General features: G+C 39.9%; 1 protein-coding gene across 1 annotated transcript; it reads left to right on the plus strand.

The window, feature by feature from the left end:
* Positions 1-953: 953 nt before the first annotated feature.
* LOC137030761 (uncharacterized) lies at positions 954-4930 on the plus strand (the record flags this gene model as incomplete). The annotated part of the gene is made up of 2 exons (XM_067401197.1): positions 954-1036; positions 4372-4930. Coding segments are annotated over exons 1-2 (642 nt in total), but the record flags the coding sequence as incomplete, so codon positions are not given.
* Positions 4931-11411: the final 6481 nt, after the last annotated feature.

The following is an 11411-nucleotide window of genomic DNA, read 5'->3' on the forward strand; positions in this document are numbered from 1 at the left end:
GGTTTAGAATATGTAATTCCACTTCTGGGAATTAAGTTATGTGTGTTTACTAGAGATCCAGTTATCTACATAATACATAATAAATCGTGTTTTACAGTAAAGTCACAACTATAGTGTCTAGCATCTTCACACATTCAGCAGTTTACTCTACAGTAGTTCAACAAATGTGTTTTTGGTTTTCAATACTCACATTTAACAGCATCCGCGTCGCTTTTCTCAAATGTTTGATTATGATGTATCCTCTCCCGTGGCCTCCTGGGATAGAAAAGTATCTATCGAGGAACACTTCAGAATCTGGGCGGAAGTAGTAGGCCATCCGGGAACTCCTCAACTACTCATTTATGATTACTGAGGTTTCTGACATACTTAATTGCTCGCCTACTGCTTTTCCCCTATTATATAGTAGAGAAGTAGGCGGTTTCTGACGCAGCCTGTGTTTGTTTCAGTTATGGCCCCCTTAACATCCTCTGAGTCAGGTGCAACATGTGGTGGTGTATGATAAGTGTCATCAGTGGTGGGTGGATGTAACACATGTGTAGGGTGGGTGTTTGTATCAACAACAGATGTAGTTGTACAAATCTGTTTTGCTGATTTTACCATCTCTTGCATACCTTGGTCGTCAGTCTCTAGCAAAAGTTTACTGGACATGAAGGTGTTGATATGGTCAAAACAAAGCCCACTGTCCTCCAGATCCAGTTCACTGGTGCCATGTCTAGGTGTTGAACCGATAACCTTGGCGATGCGGAACAGTTCATCACCAGGTAAGGAAATTAACTCTCTTTTGATGTCCCACACCAGCTGCTTCCTTGCATGATCTGCCATTATGTTACCCTCTGTCGTCCCTTCCATGGTAGCCTTGACCTAAGAATAAAGACAGCGCCCACAAATTGCCTGGCACACGCACTCTTGTCTCGTTGCTCCGTGGATGTAGCAGGCGCAGGCCTCTAGCCCTAATGCCGCCTGGTCCCTACAGTTCTGGAATCTTTGGATCCGCCTCCCAGCGTCACATGGAGTGGATCCTGGACGAGGGAGACCCGTCAGACAGGATAAAATGAAAAGACTGTGAATGTCACGTCTGCTCTTTCACAACTCCTCTGTTTGTATATTTATTCAGTGCACAATCAATTTCAGAAATCAATTGTTTTTAAAGCTTTGCTTCACATTCTGTTGTGTCTCTTTCTTTCTTTTTCCATCACTTTAAGGTCACTTATCACAATAAATCATATTTTACCATTTTTCTTCAATTTACTCTTTTGTTGACACCTGGACACTCCATAGACATTTTATACACATCAATACCAATATTTATAAAGATTATGGACTTAGAGAGAGAGAGAGAATAAATCTAATTCTCTCTCTCTCTCTCTCTCTCTCTCTCTCTCTATATATATATATATATATACGTAAAAGTGTATATTCTAAATCACTTTCTTCTTAAAAATATTATATATTGTAAATATATTGTATATTGTAAATAATAACACAATTTACTATTTTTTTCCCCTCACAGGAATGGAAGAACACATTAGTGTGCTTTTCTAATCTTCCCTCAGTGCCCGGTCAGCAAGCGTGCCAAACCCGAAAACAGAATGAGCTTCCCCGAGACATTCAACGCTCTATTTTAACACATTAAAGGCAGGGTAGGCAAAAAATTTTGTTCCAAATTTGTTTAAACTTTCTATATATATCCATGCATAATTGCAAGTTGTAAGAACTCTGATAAAAAAGAGTATAAAAATCGAGTGACTCTAGACCGTTTAATCTGTATTAAACACAGCTCATTATTTCCATCCGGGACGAAACATAGGATTGGCTTAGGCGACTGTCACTCTCTCGCAACCATGGCAACCACCCTTTTGACACACATGTCCTGCCCACTTGCGCGCGCACGTTTGATTTGGGGAATTCAAGAGGCATGGATCCAAAACAATGGCAGAGAAACAGCAAGCAAAATTCACAGTACCGGCCTATGCAGTTAGTGAAGGCAAACCAGGCAAAAAAAGGAAGACAGTAACAGTACACGAAAAGGCAACGAACAAAAAGTCTTTGGATAAACAAAGAAATAAAACGCGAGTTAATATCGGCGTGGCTTTCCAGCGATGGCGAGAACTGAGAGCAGGATTGTGCACAGTTTGCACGCATGCATCAATCGCCATTTATCATATATGCATCATATAACAGTGGCAGGTCCCGAGGCAGGCGCGCATAACCACGGAAGGTCCCGAGGCAGGCGCATATAACCACGGAAGGTCCCGAGGCAGGCGCATATAACCACGGAAGGTCCCGAGGCAGGCGCGCATAACCGCGGCAGGTCCAGTGGCAGCTCCCCCTGCCACGCAAAGATTTTACTCCCTCTCAACTGAGGGAACTCAAGGGGCTGGACAGGTAAATCTTTCTTTTTGTATTTTGATCATACATATTTTTTTGTTTATTTTTTCATGAAGCATGTGTCATTAGCACACGTAGCTGCGTAATATAGCTAACATAACATTACTTAGCGAGCCGTAGTAGAGACGATAAATAATCTATAGGCCTAGCTCAAGATGATAGCTATAGTGTTGAATTGTGCATAATTTTGCTTTAGATAACTAAATACATGTTTAACAGATAGTAGGCCTAACCTTACTCCGCATCTAGGAACTTTTTTTAGAACTATATTTACCCTCTGTCTAACTCTTTTACCATGTTCACCTGTAAGATTGCCTGCACGTTTTTTTAGCCTTTGTTTTGTTTTTATATTCTCTACCTATGTTTACTGATGTCTTTATCTTGTATCTGTGTGTGTCGTACACACTTTGTTGTATGTGTGTGTTATTATTTTGTGTCTGCAATGCAGTTGTGAGTTGATATTTGAGTGTATGTTACTCTGTTTATCTGTAGAACAATGTATATGTTATGAATCTTACACGAAATTCATCTTCATCACAGTGTAAATGATGGTAATGGAAAAACGTGTATCATGCAACCTGTTTTTAGCTTTGCCTTATAGATAACTAGCTCGTTAGCGAATCAAAAATATATATTTTAAACTTTACCAATATCAATATGCTAGCTTGATAGTGAGTACTAAAATACATCTTGTTTGTTTATCTTCATAATTATAAAGTTATTTTTATCACATGTGATTCGGACATGATGTCACTACATGCACTGTGCTCCTTCCTCTCCGCTCGTCTCAGGTAAATAATGCGTCTTCCAGCTCAGTGGTCGGAGTCGCGCGTTCATGCGTTTTGGGGGCGTGGCTTTGGAAGGAGCCCAGAAGGGAGGGGGTGGAGTGAATGGAAATAATGAGCTGTCTTTAAAACAGTCGTGAGAGGTCTACAGACACTCGATTTTTATACTTTCTTTTTCAGAGTACTTACATTTTAATTATGTATTGATATATAAATAAAGTTTAAACAAATTTTGAAAAAAGGTTTTTTTATACATTTTTTGCCTACCCTGCCTTTAACTTGAATGATTAAACATGTTATAACTCACACACAATTAATAAAACTATATAGTTAGATATAATGATCACTGGAGCATATTTAGATAATTTTTCTCATATTAAAGAGAGAACATACATTAGGAAAAACAAAATGTCATAAGATAAATCACATTCCACACTTCACATTCATCATACATCATACTAGTGCAATCACTGTTCTATATTTTACAGTTTCCCTTATAATTTCCATGCTTTTACCTGTAAAAACAGGATAAAATGAAAAGACCGGGAATGTCACGTCTGCTCTTTCACAGCTCCTCTGTTGGTATGAGGAAGCATGCCCAGTTCACCAGTCCATTCGTGACTCCCGGGCCAGAATATCAAAATAAGAGTCCTTTTTTTTTTTCTGTCAATATAATATACATTTGTTAATTTGCACACTGGGTGAGTAAATTATCAGGAAAATTATATTTTGTAAAGTGGACTAATCCTTTAACTAGTAGAAATATGTTTAATTAACCTGTATGAATTTCAGTTAATGTATTGGAGATGCTCTATGATTTTACATGATATGTGTATGTTGTCATCAAAACGCGTGCATCAAACAGCTGTAGTAACTCGGATCGGATCAGTCTACAAACACGGTGAGTCATGTCATCCTCTCCCTCAGTCATCTTTTGCACAGTCTGTAACATGTTTAGTGTAGCTCTCTCTGTCAGCGACGAGGGATTTACATGTCATAAATATAGGGAAATAGTCAGGCTGACAGAGAGAATCTCAGAATTAGAGACACGCATCCAAACTTTAATCGAGGATAGTAAGAACGTAGGGGCTTCAGATACTGTTTTGGATGCGACTAGCTTAGTGAACTCTGTACATTGTTCGGTTCCGGCTGTAGAGCCCGCGCAGCAGGGCACTTGGGTAACGGTGAGGCGGCCTAGCCGTGGAAAACACCACTCTTCCGTTCCAGTAAGAACATCAAACAGGTTCTCCCCACTCAGTGACGTACCCACTGAGAATTCTGTTGAAAGTGCCCTAGTCATTGGCGATTCTATTACACGGAACGTGAAAATAGTGACACCAGCCACCATAGTCACATGTTTGCCGGGAGCCAGAGCACCTGACATCAAAGCACATTTAAAAGTGCTGGCTAATGCTAATCGTAAATACTCTAAAATTATTATTCACGTCGGCACAAATGATGTTCGACTTCGCCAGTCGGAGATCACTAAAATTAACATTAAAGTGGTGTGTGAACTCGCATGTACAATGTCAGGAGAAGTAGTTTGTTCTGGCCCTCTTCCTGTTCGTCGGAGTGATGACATAGTTAGCAGATTATCATCACTCAATGGCTGGCTGTCTAAGTGGTGTCCACAGAATAATATAGGTTTCATAGACAATTGGAAATGCTTTTGGGGCAGACCTGACCTGTTGAAAAGAGATGGTATTCATCCGTACCGGGATGGTGCTGCTCTTCTCTCTAGTAATATGGCACATAGTCTTAGAACTAAAACATGACAAACTGGGGCCCAGGACAGGAAGCAGACAGACTAGCTAAACCGACCGTCTGCTAGCTGCCTCACGTTACAGAAGTCAGATAATTCCCAACACATAGAAACTCTCGCACCTAGATATTATCACATAGAGACTGTGTCTGTACCATTATTATTGTATTATTAAACCTCTTATTAAAAAATCTCAACTAGAGCCGAGAGATTTAGTAAATTACAGGCCAATCTCGAATCTACCTTTTCTGTCAAAGATACTAGAAAAGGCAGTTTCAACACAACTGTGCTCCTTTTTAGAAAGAAATAATATCTGTGAGGATTTCCAGTCAGGATTTAGACCATACCATAGTACTGAGACTGCTCTCGTTAGAGTTACAAACGATCTACTCTTATCATCCGATCATGGCTGTATTTCTCTATTAGTGTTATTAGATCTCAGTGCTGCTTTTGACACTATCGATCACAACATTCTTCTAAAAAGACTTGAAAACTATATTGGCATTAGTGGAATTGCTTTGGCATGGTTCAAATCTTACTTATCTGACCGTTATCAGTCTGTAGTAGTAAATGAAGAGATGTCGTATCGATCACAAGTTCAATATGGAGTGCCGCAAGGCTCAATACTAGGACCGTTGCTTTTCACTCTGTACATGCTGCCCTTAAGAGAGATAATTAGGAAGCATGGTGTTAGTTTTCACTGCTACGCTGACGATACTCAGCTCTATATTTCCTCGCGCCCTGACGAAACCTACAAATTCACAAAACTAACAGAATGCATAGCTGACATTAAAAACTGGATGACAAGAAATTTCTTATTATTAAATTCAGAAAAAACTGATATCCTAATCTTTGGACCAAAAACTTCCTCACGAAAAAACCTTGAATACTCTCTAACACTTGACGGGTGCTACATTAAATCTTTGTCCTCAGTTAGGAACCTGGGTGTGCTCTTTGATACCAATCTTTCATTTGAAAGTCATGTTTCCAGTATCTGTAAAACCGCCTTCTTCCATCTAAAAAACATATCTAAATTACGACACATGCTCTCAATGAAGAATGCAGAACAGTTGGTTCATGCATTCATGACCTCAAGACTAGATTACTGTAACGCTCTACTGGGTGGTTGTTCTGCTCGGCTTTTAAACAGACTACAGTTGGTCCAAAATGCGGCAGCTAGAGTTCTTACTAGAACCAGAAAGTATGACCATATTAGCCCAGTTCTGTCAACATTACATTGGCTCCTGTTGGAAATCTCAGAAGCATAGACCAGGAGACTTTGGGATCTCTTGAAGCAGAAGTTACTCTGAGAGAAACACGCTGTGCGTCGCTGTGGTCATCCAAAATCTAACTAAAGCAGTGACTTGGTAGTTCATATACATTCAAGGGGGAGGGATACATAGAGTAGAGGTGTGGACAATCTAAACAAAGGATGCAAATGCAGTACAGGAATCAGATCATTGCTTACATTTCCCAGCCATGATCTAATCATCATAACTGTGTCATTCAAATGCATAGGTGCTAATCCAATCAGTCTGACACTATCACCTATACCTTTACATTATCATAGAGACAAAAGCACTGCTGTATCTTGAGCTTGTCCTGCCAAATGGTCAGGATGTAAGATCCGCAGATCTTAAACGGATTCTTAAATTTGTAATTCCACACTCCCTATTAAACATCGTATAGATTACTTATAAAGCTCTAAATGGTTTCGCTCCCCAGTACCTAAGTGAGCTCTTAATACATTATAGTCCTTCACGTCTATTGCGATCTCAGAATTCAGGCCAGTTGATAATACCCAGAATATCAAAATCAACTGAAGGCGGCAGATCCTTTTCCTATTTAGCACCTAAACTCTGGAACAATCTTCCTAGCATTGTTCGGGAAGCAGACACACTCTGTCAGTTTAAATCTAGACTAAAAACACATCTCTTTGCTCTTGCATACACATAACACATTATCAACACTAGATATACCTGTACATCAGAATAAGAATGGCATCTACGCTAATATCAGTCTCTCTGCTTATCCTGAGGTTTGCCGGGTGCTGGATCCAGGCCGTATCCAGATCAGATGGAGAACCTGTGTCTGGAACTGACTACAACGTAGCCCAGGAGACAATGGGCCTACAGATCCAGTTCTGGCTGCATCTATAATTCAGATTTTTAATCCCCGTATCCGCTTACATATATTTATATATAATCTATTTTTAATCTCAATAATAAAAATGTATAATTCAGATTTTGATCTCCATATCCATTTATGTAAATGGATATGGAGATCAAAAAAGTCTTAGGAGGGGAAAAAACCCCTTGGAAGATATATATAATATATTATATATATCTTCCAAGGGGTTTTTTCCCCTCCTAAGACTTTTTTCCCAGTGTTAGCACGCTGGGTTTTTCTCCTAGGGGTTTTTTTCCACCCCTGGGAGTCAGCCAACATTGGCTTAATGTAGCACCATCTTGTATATGTTACACATTACCACGCTTGCTTGTACAGCTTATTTTTAACCACTTCTCTTTTTTTTCTGTGCTTCTAATATGTAAAGCTGCTTTGAAACAATTACCAATTGTAAAAAGCGCTATATAAATAAATTTGACTTGACTGACTTGACTTGTCATATTATCAGGGGTGCACATAAGTGGTACGCAGGTGCGCATGCGCTGTAAAAATAGACAATGCACACCAGAAAACATGGAGGGAAGCGCTTTTGAGTACCAACATTTTTGAGTACCAACATTTTTGAGGACCGGTTCACAGGGACACGTTTACTTGCTGGAGTAGGATTTTTCTCCATCTCTGGTAAGATGGCAATCATGATGAGTGTGTTCTTATCAGGTGTGCAAGGGATCGCAGTTAAACTGTAATCCGCGCACGGATAAGAGCCAATGGTTCGGCACGCAAGCGATTCGTGACTGCTAAATTTAACCATCACAGAGTGAAAGTTTATCACTTGGACGTATTTTATCTCGCTAATTAACACATTCAAATGATTTTAAAAGCGGAAGAAGAGGCGAAAATCGGGACGAAAAACTGTGCGCGCAGCCTCAACAAGGTAACTTGCATTTGTTACTTTATCTACGGTCGTTAAATCTATAATTGTGAAATAAAGTAGCAGGTAAGATTACATTTATTTGAATGAATTCAAATATAAATGATAATGAGAGAGCGTGCACGCGAGAGAATGTACACATTTTGAATATTGTGATTTTGGAAGAAAAAGTTTATATATATATATATATATATATATATATATATTAATTTCTGCTTAAGTTTTGTATGTTAAATGTAATGGGAAGCTGAAAATTGTCATGTATAAATCATCACCTTTTGTGGAGTGAGAGCAGGACTCTTATTTTGAAAGGTGGACTCATGCAGTGAAGCATTGTCCGCCGGCGCACTCAAAATTGCTGGGGATTTTGGCGACATACACACTTTGGCTCTGGTCTCCTCATTCTTTCCTGTTTTTACAGGTATTTTCTAATCTGCCAACATGGCCTTCTGCATAGGCCCTGTAAGTCGATCCATAAAAACTGATCCTGAGGTCCAACAGAGTGTGGATGCTGATGCAGTGATCCATTAGGTGAGGACGTCAGTGAGAAGAGGGGTCCAGAAAGCTGGTGACTGCATGAATGGCTTAAGGAACTGTGGAAAAGAGGTCATCATGGCTGATTGAGTACGCAAGGGCCTGGTTTGGGACATCAGGAAAAGGCTACTCAACCTGTCCGCTGTTGAACTGTTCCAAGTTGCCAAAAGCATCGGTCCAATACCAGAAAGGGACTTCTCTGAACTTGACGCTGAATATCAAGAGGGCTGTCTTGAATACATCAATGCCTTTATGTACAGCACTCTCCTGCTAGAATCAGAGGACAGAGGTATGACTGAACTTTTGGTTTTACAAGGGACTGTGGAGGCTGTTGTACAAGAGCATGGTGCTGCTGAGCCTTGTCATTGTCATGGTGAGGTTGAGAGTAATGTTGATGTTAATGTATGCCCTGCACCTATTTCACATACACACACCTGTACAGGTCACATGATGACTACAGACACTGTGCATGTAGAATCGCCTGAAAATGCATCTGATCTAGGGAAAGTTAGAGGGTTAGATACAAATCCTAACACCAATCCTACTGACTAAAATAAAGAAAACTAACATGATGCGTGATCTCTCCTCTCCCTCTGAACGAAGTCCAATCTGATAGTTCAGAAAATGAACTGTAACTTATGAATACTAATGACAAAAAAAATGACACTTATGTCTAAAGAAACGTTGAAATGTCGTTTTAAATTGTGCAAGTCAAATCGAAAACAATCATTCTGTGTTTATGTAATCTGTATGAAAAGAGAGCCATGTCAGAAGTCTGTGATTCAGCTCATTATCCGCTAATGCGGCCACGCCCACGGAGCCAGTGCTATTCAGACGCAAATTCAGAGGCAATACATGTATTCATCGTCTCAATCGTGTATTTATTGTCTTGAAAAGTGTTTATTTGGATGTTAAAGCCATGGTTAGCGATCTGTAGAAGACATGCCGTTAGTTCCTAGTTCCTTTTCTTCTTTATATGAATTTGTGGCCTAAAAGTGTACAGAGAGTGCCCTCCGGCTGCCAGTATTAATTAAAAACACCATTCCTGAAATGTCCTCTTCTTCTTTAGAATAATTTGTGGACTAAATGTGCACAGAGAGCGCCCTCCGGCTGCAAGTATGAATTGAAAACACAGTAGCCAGCACTTGTATTGATGACAATAAATATTACTTCTCAGTATAGAAAATTGACATACATATATAAGAATCCATCAATATTTCTCCAAATGTGCATGCTTTTAAGCTAAAAGCCTCTATGAAATGCCATAGAGGTAACATAATTGTTCAGACACTTTGCATCACAGAAATACATTATATTTTAAAGAATATAATAGAATACCATTATTTGAAATTGTAATAATATTTCACAGTATTGCTGTTTATGATGAGCTGAGACATTATTACAGAGGGTTTTTTTCACAGCCTACCTGACTGAAAGGCCTCATTAATATGCAAGTCATTTCAGGTCATTATTATATGATTCTTTTGTCTTCTCAGGTGTAAATCGCCCATTATTCATGATCATTCACGCCTCCATGCATACTGTGTTTCTTGACAAAAAGTGTCCTACAAAAACTAAATCAATATATTGTTTTATATGAAGGGGTAGGCAGCATAATTTTTACATAATTCTGAAGCAAAAACTGTAGTCTACAACCTTCAATACCCAAAAGTCTTGTGAACACAGATTTAATATACTTTTTTTGGCCTTATTTCAGTGACTTAAGTTTTTTGTTTTTTCAATAACCACGCATAAACATTATTCCTTCAAAAATACAAACATGTACATACATGTTCCTCACATATTATTGTAGCCTCCGGGGTTGCCCCAGGTGTGTTGAAGCTGGACAACAGAACTGCACTCATTGTTTTCTCTGTGGCGAAGAGGGGTACCAGGCTTTGGCCCAGTGTAATCTCAATGGCTCAAGTCAGCATGATCGATCTAATCTGGAAGGACAAATACTTAGCCACTGTAGAAGTAAGGCCTCTTGTGGAGCTAATGGGACTGACAGAAAAGTTAGAAGTTTATGCCATCAATGCAGATCTAATACCCTTTGATGGTTGGGCTGTCATTATCATCAACTTAAACGACAACCCCGACCTCCCAATTATTGTACCTTTTCTGGTAAACCACATCCCAATCAAGAGGCCGTTGCTTGGCTTTAATGTGGTGGAAGATCTAATTCAGAGCCAACCAGAGCATTTAGTTCCTAACTTAGTTTCATTGCTCTCCAGCGCCATAGCAGTATCAAGTGAGGAAGCCCAGACCCTGTAAAAAACATTAAAAAGTAACATTAGCGAACTGTTTTCATAGTGATTTTAACAAATCTTTTTTCGGAGAACATAACCGTATACATGAACACAAGATTAAAGGCAACATAAAACAAGTGATTATTTATTACTAAAATACTGTTTACCGTAAAAAAAATACTTACATTTATGGGTTTCTCTGCTCGCTTGGTCGGCCATGTTGGAAATTTATCATACCCCTTCGTCTGAAGTGTGGTCCCGAAAAATCTTTTTTTGAAGGGCTACCTGGCCCTTCCCCCTACCCCTTCCCCTCCAACCAAATGAGAATTGGGACACCCCTACCCCTTCACGTGAACGCGTGAAACAAAGGGGAAGGGGAAAGGGGAAAGGGGGAAGGGGAAAGGGGAAAGGGGGAAGGGGAAAGGGGAAAGGGGAAAGGGGAAGGGGGAATGGGGAATGGGGAATGGGGAATGGGGAAGGGGAAAGGGGAAAGGGGAAGGGAAAGGGGAAGGGGGAATGGGGAATGGGGAATGGGGAAGGGGAAAAGGGAAAGGGGAAAGGGGAAAGGAAAGGGGAAAGGGGAAAGGGGAAGGGGGAAGGGGAAAGGGGAGGGGGAAGGGGTAGAATTAGGATTG

Source organism: Chanodichthys erythropterus, chromosome 11 (assembly GCF_024489055.1).
Source record: "Chanodichthys erythropterus isolate Z2021 chromosome 11, ASM2448905v1, whole genome shotgun sequence".
In the NCBI taxonomy this organism is placed as follows: Eukaryota; Metazoa; Chordata; class Actinopteri; order Cypriniformes; family Xenocyprididae; genus Chanodichthys; species Chanodichthys erythropterus.